The 22,569-nt window shown below is 36.8% G+C and overlaps 1 protein-coding gene across 1 annotated transcript in view; it reads left to right on the plus strand.

The window, feature by feature from the left end:
• The first annotated feature begins 325 nt into the window (after positions 1–325).
• Positions 326–22,569, plus strand: part of LOC127624250 (uncharacterized) — a 38,445-nt gene continuing 16,201 nt past the window's right edge. Inside the window, exons 1-11 of the mRNA XM_052098989.1 lie at positions 326–525; positions 3,559–3,633; positions 3,724–3,847; positions 4,998–5,097; positions 7,387–7,509; positions 7,942–8,058; positions 13,078–13,238; positions 19,687–19,833; positions 19,922–20,024; positions 20,953–21,081; positions 21,311–21,496. Coding sequence (XP_051954949.1) covers positions 480–525; positions 3,559–3,633; positions 3,724–3,847; positions 4,998–5,097; positions 7,387–7,509; positions 7,942–8,058; positions 13,078–13,238; positions 19,687–19,833; positions 19,922–20,024; positions 20,953–21,081; positions 21,311–21,496 — 1,311 coding nt within the window. The 5' untranslated portion in view covers positions 326–479. The remainder of the gene's footprint in view (positions 526–3,558; positions 3,634–3,723; positions 3,848–4,997; positions 5,098–7,386; positions 7,510–7,941; positions 8,059–13,077; positions 13,239–19,686; positions 19,834–19,921; positions 20,025–20,952; positions 21,082–21,310; positions 21,497–22,569) is intronic.

The following is a 22,569-nucleotide window of genomic DNA, read 5'->3' on the forward strand; positions in this document are numbered from 1 at the left end:
ATAGAAATTTGAAGACTAACATTACAAATCATTTTATTTTTTTTTATTTTGTTCTCAGGATGCATGCAAAATTTGCGCGTTTTGTCTGGATATTAATGTGTTCATGGATCAACTTGGAGAAACTATTGTTAAATTGAAAGCAATAAAGTGTCACATGAATATCTCATTCTTTTTTTACAGACACACGCTTTTAAAGTTGTTGTATTGTTGTATATTGTTGTGTGTGAGTGTGTGTCTTGCACGCTTGTATCGCGTCGCTCCGCCCCTCAGCTGAAGGTTATAATTGAGATCGGATTGCAGCGGCTGAACGGGATCACTCATTCACTTTCTCAGGCGTGTGGTACCCGCAGGAACGGGCTCAACATGGCGGAAACACTCGCCTGTTTTTCAGTTCTCACGGTCTCTCTGTCCCGCTGCAGCCTCAGATTATTATAAAGTTTTCCGGAGAGTCACCATGTCGACAGCGCTGTTTACATGAGATGAGAGACAGTAAAACTCCCGCGAACATGAGCGACTCACGCGCAGGTAAGAAACAAGTGCAACAGGTCCCTTTTGAGTCTATGAAGAGAACATGTCTCATTAATTTATTAATTCATTGGTACAGTGGGATTCGGACTACTTGTTCTTTCATTATTGGACGTTTCTTCAACTTTAGGCTCTAATCACTGTGGACTTCTAGAATGTCTTGTTAAAACACTTTTCACACTCTCACTGGTTTATTTTAATCGTATGCTTACAAGGTCAAACCGTGTGTGCACATGCATTTTCATAATTACATCTTAATTGCGAATGAAGTGATATTTACTTTTTTTTTGTTTGTTTTCTTTACACATTACTTTTCTCATATTTCATTTAAAGTTTGTTGATAACCAGTGCACTAACTTCTGAAAACAATATATGCTATTAGTGGCAAAACTGTTTGGTCTGTTGAAAATGATGCCATAGCTGTTGGTCAGTCACCATGTTTGAATTTGGTTTTTGGATTTTCTCATGATAATTATTGAAATGGTTTGTTTATTTCTCTTTGAGGTTATCCTAATTTTAACATCAAGACAACGTCGTTTGAAGTTTAAAATGTTTTTTCATAATTTCATGTCAAAGCTATAACAGTAAAATCCATACGCCATTTAAAAACGTACCGAAAGAAAATGAAGGCATGTTAAAAATTGTGTTTATAACACGTCAGTTTTATTGTGACCTATATCCAGTTGAAGTCAGAAGTTTACATACACTTAGGTAGAAGTAATTAAAACTAACAAACTCCACAGATTTCATATTAGCAAACTATAGTTTTGGCAAGTCGTTTAGGACATCTACTTTGTGCGTGACACAAGTAATTTTTCCAACAATTGTTTACAGATAGATTTGTTTCACTTTTAATTGTCTATATCACAATTCCAGTGGATAAAAATTTTACATACACCATGTTAATTGTGCCTTTAACCAGCTTGGAAAATTCCAGAAATATGTCATGCCTTTAGGCAATTTGCTTTGATAGCCTAATAGTAGTCAATTGGAGGCATGGGTGTATTTTAAGCCTACCTTCAAACTCTGTGCCTCTTTTTTTGACATCATGGGAAAATCAAAAGAAATCAGCAAAGACCTCAGAGAAAACATTGTGGATCTCTACATGTCTGGTTCATCCTTGGGTGCAATTTCCAAATGCCTGAAGGTACCACAATAATTGTACAAACAATAATACGAAAATATTAACACCATGGGACAACACAGCCATCATACTGCTCAGGAAGGAGACTGATTTTGTCTCCTAGAGATGAACGAAGTTTGGTTTGAAAAGTGCAAGTCAATCCCAGAACAACATTAAAGGACCCTGTGAAAATGCTGAAGATATTTGAGTGGCCATCACAAAGCTAAAAAAGCATGTGTGAGCAAGAAGGCCTACAAACTTTACTCCGTTACACCAGTTCTGTCTGGAGGAATGGGGCAAAGTTCCTACCCAAAAGGTTTGACCAAAGTTAAACCGTTTAATGTCAATGCTACCAAATACTAACAAAGTGTATGTAAACTTCTGACCCACTGTCAATGTGATGAAAGAAATAAAAGCTGAAATAAGTAATTCTCTCTACAATTATTCTGACATTTCACATTATTAAAATAAGTGATCTGAACAGACCCAAGACCGGGAATGTTTTCTATGATTAAATGTCAGGACTTGTGAAAAACTTTAGTTTAAATGTATATAGCTGAGGTGTATCTACATTTCTGACTTCAACTGTATAACAAAAAAAAAGTTGTCTTAAGTTTAAATAAAAATCTACTCCTTGGACATGAAAGTATGCCCAGAGTTGAATAAATAGCCAATATCATAATTATTAATTGTTGTAACTGTTTTTCTGCACATTTTGTGACCGTTATAAAAAAAATAAATAAAAAAAAGACTGACATCTGACATTACTGACACCCACCAAATTGTACTCCGACAACAGGTGCGTACTGGACTGTTTTCCCCATCCCGGACCAGAGGTCTCCTACTGAAATTTACTTGCATGTTTATCTTATCAATCATGGCCTTCTACTAATCCCCAGCCATTAATTGGCTACATCACTCTACTCTAACCTCTCCACCAACAGCTGGTGTGTGGTGGGTGTACTGGCACACTATGGCTGCTGTTGCATCCAAGTAGATGCTGCACATTGGTGGAGGAGATTCCCCCATTCACTGTTTAAAGCACTTTGAGTGTATTGTCAGAAAAGCACTATATAAATGTAATGTTCATTCATTCATAAAGCCCTGTTCACTACCTGCGTAGCCTGCTTTAAATATTTGGATAATTTGATTCATATGCTGTGCAAATGTTTACATTGTGTTATGACTTAATGAATACAAAATTATTTTACAATTATTTTATTTTTGATAACATTGAAAAATCTGATGTCTTTTTCTAGACTCATCTCTGACCGCCCGCTCCTGCACATCGCTTATTGAAAGTTCCGTCCGCTCCCGCCTTCAACTCGGAAATTCAATCCTGCGCCAAGAGAAATTTTGCTCAAACCTTCAGATTGTTCTGGAATAGTGTGCTAGATCTTTATGTACTAATCGGACTTCCAGTTTTTGTAAAGTGGAATGGTCAAAAATAAGGAAAAATCTCATGACTGAATGAATGTTCAAATAAGCCGATGCAATGCTTGTTAATTCAAACATTCACAGTATAAACATTTAAATGTAAACAAACCTACAAAAAAGGCTTTTGATCTGCTTTCAGGTTCTCTCGCTCTCTGATGGATTAGCATAGTGATTTATGCTACAGACTTGTCTGGCTAGCTAGCTAGTTGGCTGTTTGTCATACGGTGTCTGCTTTACCATCTAACTTGAAACTTCAAACAAGTTCAATCTTTAAGACAAGGCTTTGTCAAGTCAAACTTTAACTAGCTAGTTAGACCACGCTGTAGTTATGTGTAATGCTGTTACACAACAATTTTGAGATTCATGGAAAAAATCCTTTAACATTGAAACCAGATTGAGAGGAAAGGTGTGTAGGATCAGGGAAGAAAGTTTCCATTTCAGGTTTGAAGTGAAAATATTTTTTTTTTTTTCAGCGGTCCAGTGGTCTCCCCCCTCCCCGAACCTGCCCGCGGACCATGTGCTGAACTCTGGAGCTGTCATATTCCCTGGTAAATCAGTCTTTAAAGTCCCTTATTCAGGAAGATTTTGAAACCCTGTCAGTCTGTACTGGTCTTATGGGAGGGCATGTATGTCAACAGGTGCTTTTGATCAGCATGGATGTCCTCTGGTCATATTTCCTGTGGAATCTCAGTGCAAACTATCACAGGAGGTCAGCAGAGAGGAGGTGTCCCACTTCATACACTACTGCCTGCGCCTACACAAGTATGGAACACTTTCACACACTTAAGGAATAGTTCGCCCAAACTAGTCACATTTTTCTCACCCTCGTGTGGTTCCAAACCGGCACGACTTTTGCGGACTTTAAAGATGTTTTGAAGAATGCACAAGCTGCTGTTTTCCAGACAATGAATGTTCTTTACTGTCAAGCTAAAAAAAACAGTAGTTGTCTTAATTAAACATTACATGAAATGTGAAGTTTTGGGCTCATCATTTGTGTATTTAAGTTCTTTGAACTTATCTTAAAAATCTATAGACGTAAGATTTGTGTACATAATTGAAATGATTTACTGCAAAATTGAGGCTATGAGGAATAACCACAATGCCTTGCACTGGAGTTATTTAATTATGGATGATTGGTCAAAGAGAACACATTGGGGCATTTAAAGATTTAAGAATTCAGAGGTTTTAGCTTTTGTAGTATTTGTTGTTTGGTGTGTCACCATTAGGATGATCTGTGTCCCCTTTGGTCAAGTTGAACCCTGTTCACACCATCTCTGTTCTCCTTGTGCATGTGCAACTGAAGTACATGTGTCAGCATTTCTGTGGAAAAATAAGTTTTTAACGATTGACTGTCTTTGAATCGGATACAAGCTTCTGTATTTGAGCTGTTATTCTATGATCTAAATTTTAGTCTATTCAACTAAAATAAAGTTGAAACAACATTTTAATTACAAATCTAAGTCTACTTTCATTCTCTACTCTAGTTATCTTAAGTACTTGCATTTATTCTGTATGAACCGCAAGTTAAGTGAACTTAATCACAAAAGTTTTGACTGTATTAGTCAATTGAATTGAGTCAACTTATTAGGATTTTCAGGGTACATTTGTGAGGAACCGTCCAAATGAAATCTTTGTCATCTGAAAATCTTCCACACTAGCTCTTGGCGCGTGAAGACTCCTTGCACCAGGTGCCCACGCATGTTGTGACAGACTGTGATGCATTTGAATGTTTTTAATTAAACTGAAGTGCGGAAAATATTTGAGCTTCAGCAGAACGTTGGACAGATTTTCATCAAATTACAAATTGTGGTCTTCAGAGATGTTGCAATCTAGGGAGTAAATTACAATTTTCAATGACCTTTCAACCCACAGGCCATGTTTTCACCTCTGCCCTTCCTTTCTCAATTAACAGTATAAAAGGAGAGGCGAGTCTGCTGTCTGTGGTCGTAGATCTGAGGCAAGCGAACGTCAACATTGCACGGTTTATCGCCGAAACGCTTCTGTTATTAGAGGTATTCATGACCTTGATTGTCTTTTCTGTAATTGCTCATCTAATATCAGTTTTAGGTTTTCTGTAATTGACATAATAACCTTTTATGGACAGGAGTGAGAAGATGACTGATTTTTATGCTGAATTCATTGTAAGCTGTTTGTGTGTCTGTGTTAAATTCTTTGTTCTGTTTAGCTTTAATGTTCTGGGTTTAGTACCCGTTAAGCTCTATCAACAACATTTGTAGCATAATGTTGATTGAAAATGTCAACTCGTACCTCTTTTATTGTTGTTGTTAAAATGCTTCCATAAGTCCATTTCTAGTATCCTTGCGCATGTCGTGCGACGTTACTGTGTTTACTGGTTTTACATGATCATTACGGGAGTAGAAATATTGGGTACAATTTTACACAGACAAGGATAGGATATAATTACGCTAGCCTCATGCTAACACATATGTTGAAGTCTTGTGGTGTTTACTTCTGAAACGCTGTGCATTTTATATCTTTAGGCTGGGCAGTTTGTGCTTCTGTTGTAAGTGCATTAGTGTAGATGTGATTTATTTTTTATTTTTTTCCAAGGCAAGATGAGTCTGGGAAAGTATGCCACAAATGCTGTCAATGGAGCTTAACTTTGAACATTCTTTTGTGTCTCTGTCCAAGAAATTGCAAGTCAAGTCTTTATTTGGGGTAGGGCTGAAACGATTACTCATTACTGCCTCAATGAGTTGCGTGAATGTCCTGGTCTAAGGGGGAGAGATTGAAACTGCATCTGGCTGATGCACAGTCGCGAGGATGCTCATCCCTTGAGCGCATATGCTTGCTGGAGCTAGATTATAATGTGATAGCTCATGACTTATCATATGTGTCGCTGTGCATTTCTTATTGTGAAGGAAAAAAAAGGTGTGAGAGGTAGTCTTCGCCCCATTATACTCTGAAACGAAATCCGTTTTTTTAATAATTTTTTTTGTTTTGGGTTTTCCAATATATCTAAAACAACGTAATTTTTTTGCAGCTATACAGCAGAATAATATTTTTTGTTTTATCTGAGAATGTTGAATATAATATTTTAATCTAAATAATAATAATTAAAAATCTAAAAATCCTTAAGATGCATTCAGTGAATGTCATTTAGAGGTATTTTTAAAAGATGATTTTGTACTCTTGATTATTTGCAAGCATATTTATTACAACCTTTTAAGTCGGTACACAAGCTGAATAATCGGTTAAGTGTACAATAGTACAATATAGTTGAATAATTGTTAGATTCGTCAATAATCAACACAATTGTTAGTTGCAGCCCTATTTGGGATAATGTCTTTGATAGAAGTTAGTATTGTACAGGGCTGTGTTTCCTGAAAGCATTGTAAGCCTAGAAACAATTGGCGCCAATGGTCTCTATGATCAACTTCTAACTCTTTGGGAAACGCTGCCCTGTTCAGTCCAAACCTACTGCCATTTTTCACTGCCGATTTCCATTGTTGAACGTTCACTCAAAAATGCAAATTGTTATAATTACTCAATGTCGTTTCAACCCTGTATTTCCTTCCACATAACACAAGTGAAACATTAGGTAAAATGTTAGTGCTGCTCTTTAGATAAGTGTAATGTGCTCCAAAATGGACAAAAAAGCAGAAAGTATCAAAAGTCTTTGAATTTAATTAGAAATTTGCGCTACACCATTGGCTCTCGCGAGTCGTATGACTCAAATTTCAAGTTACTATAGACATTCATTGAATAGACAGAAGCTTGGACATTGTACCCAACATCTCCTTTTGTTTCATTGAAGAAAGAAAATACAGGGTTTAAATGACAAGTGAGTTAATTACCAAACTTTTCCTTTTTAATGTTCTGTAAATGTCTGGTGTAAGAGTGAAAAGCTCTTGTTTTGTCCTTATGAGGTTAAAAGTGAAAGAATGAATGCAGAGATTGAGAGAAATCACATGTCTGCTCTCACATCTAATAATGCTGCTTGCTGTTCTCCTGGCAGGGTCATGAAACACTCTCTGCTTCTCATAATCCCATTCAGTCTCATTCACTAATATTTGTACGTACAGTACTTGTGCACAAAGTTCTCTACCACAATTACATTTTTTTTAATAAAGGCGTAGACTACATATATGATCTCCTATACCAGATCGAGCGGTTATGTTAAAAGTTTTTTAGGGTCACTTTAGTTTTTCAAATTGTAAAATATCAGCATGTAGTTTCAGTTGGTTCTCATGCTTTCTTTTTCTGTCACTTGATAAGTTGTGCAGGCTGTAATATGTCCGACAGCCCCATTGGCTGTTTTAACACCCGTTCTGTTGTAGTTCTGCAGGAGGATCATCCATTCAGTGTATATCGTTCAGCCAAAGAAGAAAGATGTTTTAAAGCAGCTGGGGAAGTTACTGACACCAAATGGCTCCGAACAGCGCAGACCCGTCCTCTTCAAAGTGAGTTCATCAGGTGTAAATGTGTAATCTCAGTTAGTGGCTGAATTATCAGAAATATACATTTCTCTGAAAACCTGGCTCTTCTATTTCAAGTAGAGACAATTCATTTAAATAATTGATTGATCTGGACATTTATGGCTGTTACCTATGGAAAAAATATTTGAGTATATATTTGTGAAATGTATAAGATAGTGGATAAAAGGACTGGTTTTTATTTTATTTTGCAATTTATAAAGACATCTTAAACATCGGTGGCATATTTGTCACTTTTGGTGTCATCTTTTCCCCCAAGCCCAGGTTAATTTCTGACAGACCTGGCACAGCTTTAAAGTATAGCCAGAAGAGTTGTCTTAAAGTAGAGCTTAACTTGTATTTATGTGGAACATACCCTTTAATGTAAAACTTGAATGACTGTGTTCTCTCATTTTACAGCATGTTTTCCTCAAAGACGTTTTTGAACTTTCCAACTACATCGACAAGAGCCAGTTAACCTCTAGTTTGGGAGGATACCTCATGTACTGCCATACGAGCTGGGTTACCTTCATTAAGGTCTGTGTTTTTCATTTAGCAATAATAGCAGGGCACTGGCATGCGTTTAAATTCAGTTGCATATACTGTATACGCGCGTGCGTGTGTGAGGATTGAGTGTCTCCGAGTAGAGCTGTAGCACAGTGCAAGCTTGAGAAGTTGAATCCTATGATGTCGCCTCTTTTCCTCCCTCAAACCCGCTATTCAAATTGGAACGCACACCCAAACGTCACATGCGCACGCACGCATTGCATAATTGAGTAAAGTGCTTGTGTAGATTCACGTAAGAGCTTGCATTAGTGACGTGTCTGTGCAAGATAGATAAACTCTGATCACAACAAGGTCTTATGATCGGCCGTAACTTCCATAACAGGAACACAGTTTATCTATTCACCTTATTTTTACAGTTTACTCGCCATTATGCTGCTTCAAACCCTGCTGACTGTCGTCTGTGGGATAAAGATGTTTAGCCGAATGTTCGGGACTAATATTCAGAAGTAAATCTTTTTGCAAAGGGTTTGGAGCATCATGAGTGATCAATGATGAATGTGTCTTGTTCTGTGCATGTTGTGTGGTGACCGGGATGTGAATGGTGTGTATTAATGAGCACACATCTCTATTGTGTGCCTCCCTGGAGAAGCTTCAGAGCGCTAGAGATCATTAGCAAATGAAAGGAGCGCATGCTCTTGTCCACAGTCACATGCGGCTGATTTTTCGGCCTCTTTGTGATGTGTTCTTGTGACTCTTTAAGCACTAGTTGCAGTGCTCAGGGACAGAGCTGATGAGAGGAGATATTAGAGCTGTATGTGACCCACAAGCCAATAGAAACTTGAAGGGTTCTTTTTTTAGTGTTTGAACACAAAATTGTGGAAATTAAATTAACACCTGTATGGCAAATATATCAGCCATCCTGTATTTAATTCAATGTTCACTTAATTTACTGAAACCATTAGAATTTATTATCCACTGACAAAGTTGTAACTGACACAAGGTTGAATTATCACTTTACCAAACCTGTCAATACATGTTTTTCCTTTTATACTCCAAAATTAAAAGAGATGGATAACATTGTGTTTTGCATATAGAAAATGAAGGCTATTATTAGGGCAACGAAGACTTTACATTGTCATTTTGTATTAAGCACTGTTTACTCTTAATTTACACATCTGTTTTTCATCTGGAAGTTTTACTTTTACTACTCCCATTGTTTAAATTATTAATCTTTTACCGTAACACTATTACAATCCGGTTATGAGAATTGGGGGTAAAATGTACTCTTGTACTGAAAATGGCATTTCAAAAGACCTTAATGGTCAGTTACACTGTATTTTCCAGAATATACACCGATCAGCCACAACTTTTAAAAGCACCTGCCTAATACTGTGTAGGTCCCCCTCGTGCCACCAAAACAGTGCCAACCTTCATCTCAGAATAGCATTCAGAGATGATATTCTTCTCACCACAATTGTACAGAGCAGTTATCGGAGTTATTGTAGACTTTGTCAGCTCAAACCAGTCTGGCCATTCTCTGTTGACATCGCTCATCATAAAGACATTTCCATCCACAGTACTGCAGCTCACTGGTGTTTTTGTTTTTGGCACCATTCGTAGTAAATTCTAGAGACTGTTGTGCGTGAGAATCCCAGGAGATCAGCAGTTACAGAAATACTCAAACCACGCTGTTATCTAATCAGCCAGTCGTGTGCATAAAATCATGCAGATACGGGTCAGGAGCTTCAGTTAATGTTCACGTCAACCATCAGGGAAAAATGTGATCTCAGTGATTTGGACCGTGGGATGATTGTTGGTGCCAGGCGGGCTGGTTTGAGGATTTCTGTAACTGCTGATCTCCTGGGATTCTCACGCACCGCAGTCTCTAGAATTAACTCAATGGTATCAAAAGAATTCAGTTTAGCCAAAAAACTGGGTTGTGTGTAGTGCTGCAAGAAACTTATTCTTTTGATTTATCGATGAATCTAATGATTATTTGAACAACTGCGACTATTTGGGCAATTTTTGCAATAATTATTCATTTAGCTTTAAACCGATTCAGCTTGTGCCCGTCTTAATAGGTTGTATTAAACATGCTTACTAATAATGGAGGACAAAATCATCTTTTAAAAATACTTCTAAATGATTGAATTAAAGGGGAAAAATACTTTGATTTTGATTGGTTTAATTTAAAAAAGTGTCTTTTGTTTACCATTTTAAAATGTATCAAATTCCTTTTTAAGAAGAAACATTTAGACTTGCTTTCAGATAATGTATCTTGAATAGGCCTATAAGTGTATTTTGTATGTGTTTTTTTTTTTTTCCCCCTCTTGTTCGTATTTCTGCCAGTGCCGTAAAGGCAAAATATACTTGTATTGAACAGTATTTCCTATTTAATTACTAGACAGTTTCATAATGAACCAAAGCATCTGTGCTCTGTTTGATTGACAGGTGGCGTATGTGTGCTGAACATGGGCTTGTGTTACAAAAAAGTGCTCACTAATGCGCACGTGAATGGTCATACATTTATTCATATAAACACAGTGTTTAAGTTGAATGTGAATGGCGGAGAGAAAATGGATTTGTATTAAAATGTCAGAATTGTCAGTATAAATGTAAGCTAATAGACCTGCTGCCGTCTAGTGTCATTATAATATCAAACAACCAGAACAAGAAAACGAGAGAACACTTTTATCTGGGTAACTTTAGTAGCTTTAAAATGTATGAAGATGTATGAATGTGTTATAATCATACAATGAAGACCAGAAGTAGTTTTGATGCAATTCAGTATAAAATACTTGAATACTTGCTGGACTACTGCTGTTAAAATGGCACTGAATTTTCTTAATTTGTGTTTTTATATTTCTATTCATTGCTGTTTTTTTTTTTTATTATTGTTATTTTATTACTGTCTGTTTACTAGTCTTGAATAATTACTAAAGAACATGAAACCATTCTTCCTTAATTAACATTGGTTAGTGTTATTATTTGTTTGTGGTTTTAAAGTTGGTATTGAGAAACCCATTTCACTACAGACTACTGAGATTGTGGTATTGTGATGATGTATAGCCGTTATTGTACATGGCAGATTTTGCTGCAATAACATGATGAAAAAATAGCTCTCATTCCATAGAGGTGTGAGCACTCCTGCTGTAAATGATGGAGGCTTTTCTTTATTTGACTACCATACGTGACAAAACAATTACCATAATTATCCTTCTCCCCTACCAAGTGCAGTTCACATTTCTGTTGCAGATAATTGAATGCATAGGTACACTAGGTTGGGCATTGGTCATAATTTTACAAAATATACAACATGTTACTTGAGCATGTAACTTAAATGTCCTTTTTTCTCTCCAGACAAGTAACTTTTTTTTCTTCTGACAAGTGAATGACCAATTTACTTGTTGCAATTTATATTTACTTGTCTGGTGGACAAGCACATGACAATGCTTAGTGTCGAGCCCTGGCTCAAGTATGCTCTAGTCAATTTTGACCGTTTGTGATCCGCATTAAACAATTTCTTTTACTATGTTTTGTGGGTGTGACTTTTTTGCTGTGTCCGCACCGTTCATATCTATAAAACCAATGTGTTCTTCATTGATCTAGCCTCTTAATTTTGCTCTCAAAGTGCACCAGATTGATGCATTTAACTTTCAAATGTACTAAATTTCCCTGAGAGGGGCCTATGTCCACCCACCACAGACTCTAAAAATCCTGTGGGAAACACTGTTCAAGATACATTCTTTGAAAGTCTAAATGTATATTGTACAGGATGTTGCTTCTCGGGCAAATGTATCTTGTTAAGGATTTTTAGACCTTTAAAAATATTTAAATATTAAATGGTATTCAACGTATTTTTTTTTTATTTTTTTAATTTTTCTTCTGCAGTATAGCTCCTAAAGTAGTTTTAGATATTTGAATTGGAAAACGATCCAAAAAAGAATGATCTAAAACCAATTTGTATTGCATTATATAATGGCCTGAGACTCCACTTGTACACTTGAACTCAGAAAAAAAACATAGAGCTGTGCATTGCTGAAAACATTTATAATAATGTCATAAGATACACAGTGACACATGATTGTTACAAGCAATCATGTTATAATCTAGCTGCAACAAGCACATGCGTGGGATGAGCATCTCCATGCGAGACAGCGTATCAGCCAGGAGAAGTTTGTAAATCTCTCGCGCTGTTTTTCACTCAAGTGGCTCTGCATGCATAGAAATGCCAGTTTTGGAATTTGTGCTTATTTACACAAACCACTTCCTTATTATTTGAACTTTATTAAATGATGCATTAAATATATATTGCTGAGCCGTTTCCTTTTTAGACTTTCAGAATGCCATGCACGGCTCCACATTATTTCACGTCACGACAGCACTGCTTCTGTATTTATTTAGCATTTCTGTATTATAATACACTCATACTCTGCAATCTACATCACCTTAATCTGTTTAGAAAGTTTTGATGTGTGTATATGGACTGCAAGCTGAAGTGCTGCTCTCCCGGGTTATAGTTACATTTATTTATGCATTTTGGCAGATGATTTTTTTTATTTTTATCCAAAGCGACTTAGTGCAATTATTATAGGGACAAACCCCCAGAGCAACCTGGAGTTAAGTGTCTTGCTCAAGGACACAATGGTGGTGGCTGTGGGGATCGAACCAGCGATCTTCTGATTACCAGTTATGTGCTTTAGCCCCATACCACTCCATCATCACTTTTTAGTTAATAGTTATAATTTTTTTTATGGTTATTACTAGGATATTGGATTAATAAAGTTTTTGTATTCATTTGACTATTGTCGCCTCTCTGTTCCTGTTATAGTAAAGAAAGACAAAAATTAGTTTGTAAAATCTAATTTGAAAATATCAGCAGATTAATCTGTTACTTGGCTTTTTCATCACCTTAGTTATCGGTATCTGCAACATCCACCGTCGGTCGACCTTTAGTATTTTCAGCTAACTGTACAGGGAGATGAAGTACATTTGTTCTGCTGCTGGTTGTTTTGTACATTAATTCAGAAGTCTCATTTGTTTGTGCAGGAGATTGCTGGATTTGTGCAGGAGTTCCTGTCAGTGGTGAGTAGACTGCCGTCCTGTATCTCGACTCTGCAGTCGCTCGCTAAACTACCTGTACCTGCAGACTTTGAGCGGTTGCAGGAGTTCTGCTCTGTGAATGAGGCCCGGTTCCAGCAGCTCAGGAGGTAACCATTTTTGTTTGGTCTTTATTTTTCTTCGTTTTTGAGGCCTGATTTGAGAGGTTTGTCGCTCAGGGATGTGATGCTCATTGTTTTTGTCCCAATTTATAAAATTTAATACACATTACACAAATTCACAGTTCCCACTAGGGCTGCAACTAATGGTTATGTTGATAGTTGATTAATAAATTTTTTTAGATTAATAGTTTAATAAAAAATAAGTCCTTTTTAGTTTATTAAAATATGATAAAGGGCGTAAGGATTTGGTTCAATTTACAGTATTGAATTCACGATTCTATACACTCACAAAACTTTGAACAAAGCCTGAATTATGAAAAGTTAAGTTTGTATTTATTATTAATACTTTCAGAACATTTGCAAAACAGTTCCTTTACTTGTAAAGCTCAAATAGAACTGTTTATTAGAGTAAAATGATTAATGAGGGATTGACTGGGACAAAAAATCAGCCCTGCAGATGACACTAGAATAGAAATATTAATAATTCTGCCCAGCTGAAAAATACATAATGTCAGATACTTATACTAGTACACCATCTCTTATGTACATTTATTTTAAATTAATATTGTAGGTTTTAAAATAGTATGGGCATTATCAGGAGGACTATCGAATATCAGAACCCTTATTTGTATTATTATACAGTGTATTCAACATTATAGACCGTTTGTTTATAAAGTACAATCATCATGCTGGGCAAATTTACTATTGCTTAAGTCTCATCCCGGTGCTCACTGTATTACATGTGCTTCAGAGGAGAAACCAAAACACTTTTTAAAAACATGACAAGCTGCACAACTTATTACATTGAAACAAAGCGTGTTATGATGTTGCACAGTTTAATAAAAAAATATTGTGCTCTTTTGAGAATGCTCTTTTATGAAGTTACCTCGTTAAAGGACTTATTTAATGAGATTGTGCCTGAAAAGGTTTTGGATTTCTTATCATATATTAATCTTAAAAAAAATATTGTATAATATGACTTGCTATTTATATTTGTTTTGTTTTTATTGTATTTATATGATATTTGTTTTTTGTAATTGAATTCTTGCCATGAAAATAGCTTTGATCGCTGACATGGCATTAAATAAAACATACTACTAATGATACAATCTAACATATATTTTGCGATATGTTAGATTGACATGGATGTACATGCTCACTTCATGTTTAACGGAGACTCGCTGGCGGTAAAGACTATCACATGTAATGAAAATATAAAATGTAAGTGTGCTGTAGAGAATCAACTCTAAGCGTATCAAACAGCACAACCAATTTGACCTGATGCAGCATCCGCTCCACATTAATCTGTATACTTATTATGATCATCTTTGAAATGTTTATAATGTGCTCTCATGCACTGGACAACTTGGGTCATGTTTTTTCCACTTTAAATGGTCACCGTTGTTTTTCAAACAAGTTTCATCGTGCAACACACTTTTCACTGGGCTATAAAGACATTACTGACGGAACTTCTCCATGCTCGCAACATGTATCCATCCATCCATCCATCTTCAACCGCTTATCCGAAGTCGGGTCGCGGGGGCAGCTGCTCCAGCAGGGGGCCCCAAACTTCCCTATCCCGAGCCACATTAACCAGCCCTGACTGGGCGACCCCGAGGCGTTCCCAGGCCAGTGTGGAGATGTAATCTCTCCACCTAGTCCTGGGTCTTCCCCGAGGCCTCCTCCCAGCTGGACGTGCCTGAAACACCTCCCTAGGGAGGCGGCCAGGGGGCATCCTTACCAGATGCCCAAACCACCTCAACTGACTCCTTTCAACGCAAAGGAGCAGCGGCTCTACTCCGAGCTCCTCACGGATGACTGAGCTCCTCACCCTATCTCTAAGGGAGAAGCCCGCCACCCTTCTGAGGAAGCCCATTTCGGCCGCTTGTACTCATGACCTAGTTCTTTCGGTCATGACCCAACCTTCATGACCATAGGTGAGGGTAGGAACAAAAATTGACCGGTAGATCGAGAGCTTTGCCTTTCGGCTCAGCTCTCTTTCGTGACAACGGTGCGATAGAGCGAGTGCAATACCGCCCCTGCTGCCCCTATTCTCCGGCCAACCTCCCGCTCCATTGTCCCCTCACTCGTGAACAAGACCCCGAGGTACTTGAACTCCTTCACTTGGGGCAAAACCTCATTCCCAACCAATCGATAATAAAATTAGTCGATTTGCATTTATTGTTTTATCTTTGTTGTTGCACCCCTAATTCACACAATACAATTATTGAATGCACCTCTTATGACTAACATGTTTTTTTTTCGGGGCTTAAGGTAAGAAATGTCACGTGGTGTAAACGTCCAGCGCATAGGAGTGGGAGTGAATTTTTGACAGGGTGCTGCAGTTTATGCGGACGATATACACATGCATGTGTAACGAGGATTAGAGGGGATCATGTCCATCACTGCACACACACACCCAAAATGCAAATGGAAAGTTTTCACCAGCATTAGTTATTCTATCACTTTCAAAACTGTTGTCGTGTCAGTGTGAATGAGAAATGACTATAAAACACAATTAGGGATGCACAGATACCACTTTCTCTTCAGATTATGATTTTGGAAATCTCCATATCGGCCGATCTGATACCAGTGTTTTTTGCAAAAGCGGTTTAGAATTGCTTTACATTATTGTGTGGAACTAATTGGGTGTGCTCTTTAATATGTAAAGAAACACAAACCTCTAAACATTATTTCAATATAAATGTACAGCTTATTAAGGAACACTATTATTAATGAGTATACTGAATAATGTAGCAGCAAAATTAACAGTAATTCCAGTCTTCAAGCCTTCAATAGAAAAGAAATACCCGATCCATCTAAAAGCCTCCGTATCAGAGTTGATACAGATCCAGGTATCGGATCAGGTGCATCCCTAAACAATATAATTATTCAGACAAAATGACTATTAAAATGATCCCATTTGCTAAAATATTATGCTATTAAGAAATGTCTGACCCGTTACTTGAAGACTCCAAATGTGGTCTTGTGCTCATGTGTTGCTTATAAATGTCTTCACAAGATTTTCAGTATCCAAGATGTGCTTGATTTCCTTGTGTATTTTAATTAATCCAACATGTGAGTCTTTGCTGGATCATTTTACTTTGTTGCCAAGTAAAAATGAGCTCCAGTATGTTTAAATGCATACGATATGAAGCTTGCAGAACGGCCGAGCACCGCTGTCACATTTACATCCAGTGATTGTACAGGGGATAATAAGTGAGGAATACAACAACACAAGCGATTCACATAAATGCCAAAAGATGAAGTTGGGGAAGACAGCCCGTTGTTCAGCTGAGGTTTTGGCGCCATCCGCAGGGTGACTAAACATGAAAAAGTTCTAGTCTGTACTTTTAGATTTTGTATTTTTTGTAAATTATAATTTCTAAGGATGAGTACATATGAGTAAAGCACAATACTCTGAAGAAAAAAGCTCAAGATTGAAGATTAATTTGTTTTTATTCATATAGACTGTAATATTGCACTACAATATATATTAAACCGCCATGATACAATAAACCAATTAGGGCTGCACGATTTGGGGAAAATGTCATATTACGATTATTGAGGTTAATATTGCGATTTGTGATTCTAATAAATGGTGTCATGAGTCAACTTGCTTATCTAGGAAAATGCGCACAGATTACTGATAATGCTGAAGTGTTAATTTTGTCAGCTGTTTTTTTCTTTCTTTAGTCTTGACTAAAAAGGACATTTGACAGGATTTTTATCATATTTAGTCAACCTTATCCTATTTTTATTTTGTATTTAAATTTTTTTGGTCAAGATTTAGTTGACAAAGTCTGGGCTTTTTAATGTAGTTTTAGTCAATGAAAACTGTGTGTACACATTTTATTGTCATTTATGGGCTGTCTCAACCTCATATGCACTATAATAAAATCGCAGCATTTTGCCATATCATACAGGCTGATATTGCGATATGATTAATCGTGCAGCACTAAACGCAATTTAATCATAATTTGTCAAATTACCATTTCATTGTTGATCTTTTTTTTTTTTTTTTTTTTTTTTTTTTGTGCAAAGAAAAAAGGGAATACAAGTTCAAGTATCCTCTTTAGTCTGGCAGAGCCCTGTCCAAAATCATGACAAATCTCCAAAACGGGATGTGATATTTAACAAATTACTGATATACAGTTGAAGTCAGAAGTTTACGTGCACTTAGGTTAAGGTAATTAAAACTAAATGTTTAACCACTCCATAAATTTAATATTAGCAAACTAATAGTTTTGGCGAGTCATTTAGGACATCATCTTTGCATGACACGTTATTTTTCCAACAATTGTTTTACAGAGAGATTGTTTCACTTTTAATTGATTCACAATTCCAGTGGGTCAGTTTACGTACACCAACTGTGGCTAATTTTCTAAAGGCTTGACAGCATTCTGGAATTTTCCAAGCTGCTTAAAAGGCAATTAACTTCTGGTAGGAGGTGTGCTGAATTGGAGGTGTACCAGTGGATGTATTTTAAGGCCGACCTTCAAACTCTGTGCCTCCTTTGCTTGACATCATGGGAAAATCAGAAGATATTAGCCAAGACCTCAAAGATTGTGGACCTCCACAAGTCTGGTTCATCCTTGGGAGCAATTTCCAAACAGCTGAAGGTACCACGTTCATCTGTACAAACAATAGTATGCAAGTATAAACACCATGGGACCACACAGCCATCATACTGCTCAGAAACACATTCTGTCTCCTAGAGATTAATGTAGTTTGGTGCGAAAAGTGCAAATCAATCCCAGAACAACAGCAAATGACCTTGTGAAGATGCTGGAGCAAACTTGTAGACAAGTATCTATATCTATAGTAAAACGAGTCCTATATCAACATAACCTGAAAGGCTGCTCAGCAAGGAAGAAGCCACTGCTCCAAAAAAGCCAGACAACAGTTTGCAAGTGCACCTGTGGACAGAGATCTTTCTTTTTGGAGAAATGTCCTCTGGTCTAATGAAACAAAAATTTAACTGTTTGGCCAAAATGACCATCGTTATGTTTGGTAGAAAAAGGGTGAGGCTTGCAAGCCGAAGAACACCATCCCATGTGGTAGCATCATGTTGTGGGAGTGTTTTGCTGTAGGAGGGACTGGTGCACTTCACAAAATATGACCTCATGAGGACGGTAAATTATGTGGATATATTGAAGCAACATCTCAAGACATCAGACAGACAGTAAGTTAAAATGGGTCTTCCAAATGAACAATGACCCCAAGCGGACAACTTTGTGATGACTCAAGTTTTCACAAAATGGGAAGGACAATGAAGTCAAGGTATTGGAGTGGTCATCACAAAGCCCTGACCTCAATCTGATTGAAAATTTGTGGGCAGAACTTAAAACACATGAGCGAGCAAGGAGGCCTACAAACCTGACTCGGTTACACCAGTTCCATCTGGAGGAATGGGCCAAAATTCTCTTTTAATGTGAAATTTCAGAATAATAGTAAAGTAGTGATCCTAACTGACCAAAGATGGAATGTTTTCTATGATTAAATGTCAGGAATTGTGAAACTTAAATGTATTTGGCTGAGGTGTATCTAAACTTCTGACTTCAACTGTACTGAAAGTCAATTGTATTTATATACTGCATTAATACAATGAAATATATGAAATCTCGTTGATCCATTTTTGCACTCTTGCTCACTTTCCCGTGCATTTTGATTGTTACTGTCTCCGGACCAGTCTCATTAAAAGCTGAAATTCTTGAAAACAGTAGTGTAGTGTAATCAGTTTTATTTTTCCTAAGCAGTGAAACAACTTTTATAATAGGATTAATATTTTAAAAACATTTGTCCACCAAATCAAAGTAATGTAGAGTAACTAACATTTAGGTCGCCATTGTTATGTTACAAAAAACATGACTCTGTGAAGTAAAGTTTAATAATATTCATATTTTGACATTTTTATGAAAAGGCACATTTTGTTCAGGTCATGTGTTATAACCCGGAGAACCTTTTGATACTCATGATATTTGTGAGAATTTCAATTTTTTTTAAACTTTTATTTAATGAAGTTGCATATATATGTATTCAAGGAGCAAGGAAAGTACTTTCAAAAATGTAAAGTGTAACCAAGTAAAAGCTATTAAAGTCATAATTTCTTTGAATACTATTTTTTTTATTTTTTTTTATTGTGAAACCAACATGGACTCAGAATATTCATATGAACTTGATGTGTTTTAAAGTACATTTTTAAAAGATTTAATTTAGAGAGCTTTTCTCATAGAAACTTTTGCTGCACAAAGGTGAAGAAACATCAGATTTTCTCTAAATACTCATGTGTAGCAGTGCGTGTATCAGGATTAGAGACTGAAGCGGGGAAATCCATGTTTGATGGTTTCCGTTTCTGCTGGTGTTTAATTTACAGTCTGTTCAGTGCTCTAAAAGGTGTGTGTGTGTGTGTGTGTGTGTGTGTGTGTGTGTTCAGGGATCTTTGTTTGGATGACTTGCTGAAACGCTGTGAGTGTTTATTGGAGAAACTGCGTTTCCCAGAAAATTATCCGTGCTTTCATGCAATGGCTGGAACGGTCCTCTTCACGCACACCGCGCTGGAGATGCTCCACAATTATAACCGGTATGCACAACCGCTAGAACCCCTCAGTGTTGGATGGGAGACTTCAAGAAGACTTTATAAATCGCAGGCTTTTTGTTGTATTTTGCAGGATAACTGCAGCGGTGGAGAAAGTGGAGCTGCTGTGGCAACAGGCCATTTTCAAAGCTCGCCTTCAATTACAAATCCTTCTTCTACAAAGAGAAGCGCAACAGGTTTGGAGGAAAAGAGCACTATAAATGTTTACTCCAAATATATCTGCTGTAGTCTTGAAGTTTTTGCATCGGTCATTCAGTGTCGAATCAACCAAATTTTAGAAACTGGTTTGATTTTTGTTGATATTTTTTCTGAAGAAAGAATAACAAATGGTTATGAAAGGCCAAATATTAAATGCCATGGATCAATATTTGAGGAATCATTCTTTTGTAGAGATTTGGAGCCAATTTATGGGTGGAATGACTTTAGAAAGATGGTAGCATCATTATTTTTTACACAGAGATGGGTAGGTCTATTAGTAAAATTAGTTAATTTAGCAATCCTTGTTGCATTATATGCCAATAGTGACAGTTAAAAGAGGAAAAAGCACTTTTCCAAGTTCTTTTTCCAAAGTTGGCGTGCCTATAACTCAAGAAGTATTAAAGATATCGTAATATACTTGGAGATTCTGGTTCAGAACAAACTTTTCTTTTGGTATTTTCAATTTTAAAGCCCTATATGGTTTAATCCCGGAGATATAGGGCTCTCAACATGGCTCCATGAGTAAATTGTACACATTTTCATTGAAAAAACCAAATGAGTCACTTCAGTTCCTGATTTTAGGAACCAACCTACTTAGATTTTTTTTTTTATATCTGTGGTTTTGCTCAAGTCATAGGTGAAAATTTCCATTTTGACCCACTCTACAAAATAATGGATTACTCAAGTAAATATTCATCCATGGCATTAAATATTTTGTCTTTCAGTTTCATTTATGGATTTTTTACCAGAAAATATATGATCAAAATTGAGCTGGGGTCCTCTGGTTGAGTTGACACTGAATGACACATTGATTCATGATTCAGATTAAAGTTGTTTTTGATTGCACGTTTTTTGTTTTAGAGGGGAACCGCACATGATTGATTTCAGCTGCGACTATTCTTTCAGATACAAGAGCAGATGGTTACGTTTCACAGAGAGAAGCTGCATCCATACAGGATTCACATTGCTAAAGATGCTCATGTTGCTGAAACACTGAGGCTGGAGTTTGAGGCATCCATATACTCTCATGCAATGGTACAGAACTGTCCTCCAGAATAAAGTCAAGCTGAAAACTCTAGGTCTAAATAAATCTGATTCCACCACTTCCGATGCCTTTGGTCAGCATTTCAGGCCAGGGATTTTAAGCTGATTGATTCATGTGATCAGAGCTGAAGTCATTCATGAGTATCTCTGAGAGGATGTAAAACACTTAGTGAATTTGTTGTTAGACACTGAACACATGTCCTTGAATGTCTCTGAACAGGCGCTGGTTCGCCGTGCTGAAGACGTCATTCACACATTAGCGGAGACAGTTCCGTTTACGGAGAGCCGTCCCAGAGAGCAGTGGGTTGAAGATCTGGAAAGACTGAAGGAGAACCTCTGTTCTGCTGTTCAGCGTCCTCATCAGACTCTGAGAACTGTTTCAGACTTTCACTACACCTGCAACAGAGTATGTGCTTTTGCTACATAGGATAACTAATATGGTCAATATTTTGTGTACAAAAATATTTTGGGGTGGTGCTTTGCTGGTTGCTGCTGAGATGCACAGATTAGCATTTACACCACAGATGTGATGCAGTTATGCATTTTTGACCATGTTAATGTGTTTTTTTGTTATCTGATTACAAAACATTTTAGACCTGTATTTAGCACTGGCTACATGTGATCAGATCACCCGAAATGCATCTTAAAGGGATAGTTCACCCAAAAATTTAAATTCTTTCATAATTTACTCGCCCTCATGCAGATCATCTGCAGAACACACATGAAGTTTTTTTTTTTTTTTTAAAAGGAATTTTTCAGCTCTGTAGGTCCTAACAATGCAAGTGAATGGGTGCCAAAGTTTTAAGCTCAAAGCACAGACAGACAGCATAAAAGAAATCTATAGGACTCCATATATTCCATATATTCTGTTTAATCCATATATTCTGAAGCGATATGATAGGTGTGGGTGAGAAACATTAGTATTTAAGTCATTTTTTTACTATAAATTCTACTCTGCTCAGTCAGTCTCCACATTCACATTTTTCTTGTGTTTATGTGATTCACATTCTTTGTGTATATTGCCCCCTACTGAACAGAGAATTTATGATAAGGACTTAAATATTGATCTTTGTCACCCAGGCATTGATTTAAAACACCATAGTCATATGGATTACTTTTATAATGCCTTAATGTGGTTTTTGGAGCTTCAAAGTTCTGGTCACCATTCACTTGCATTGTATGGACCTACAGAGCTGAAATATTCTTCTACAAATCATACTTTGCTTGTTCTTCAGAAGAAAGTCATTCCCATCTGGGATGGCATGAGGGTGAGTAAATGAGAGATTTTCCTATTTGTGTGAAATCCTTTTTACGCCAGGTGTGAACTAGGTCTAAAATTTGATCTAGGCCACGTTCTTGGTCACTTCTGTAAATGAATTGGATCAGAAATAAAAAAAAATAAAAAAAAATAATAATAATAATAATAATAATAATAATAAATCGATTTCCCCCAATGTGTCTTCAGTGTGAACAGCGGTG

This window comes from Xyrauchen texanus, chromosome 30 (assembly GCF_025860055.1).
Source record: "Xyrauchen texanus isolate HMW12.3.18 chromosome 30, RBS_HiC_50CHRs, whole genome shotgun sequence".
In the NCBI taxonomy this organism is placed as follows: Eukaryota; Metazoa; Chordata; class Actinopteri; order Cypriniformes; family Catostomidae; genus Xyrauchen; species Xyrauchen texanus.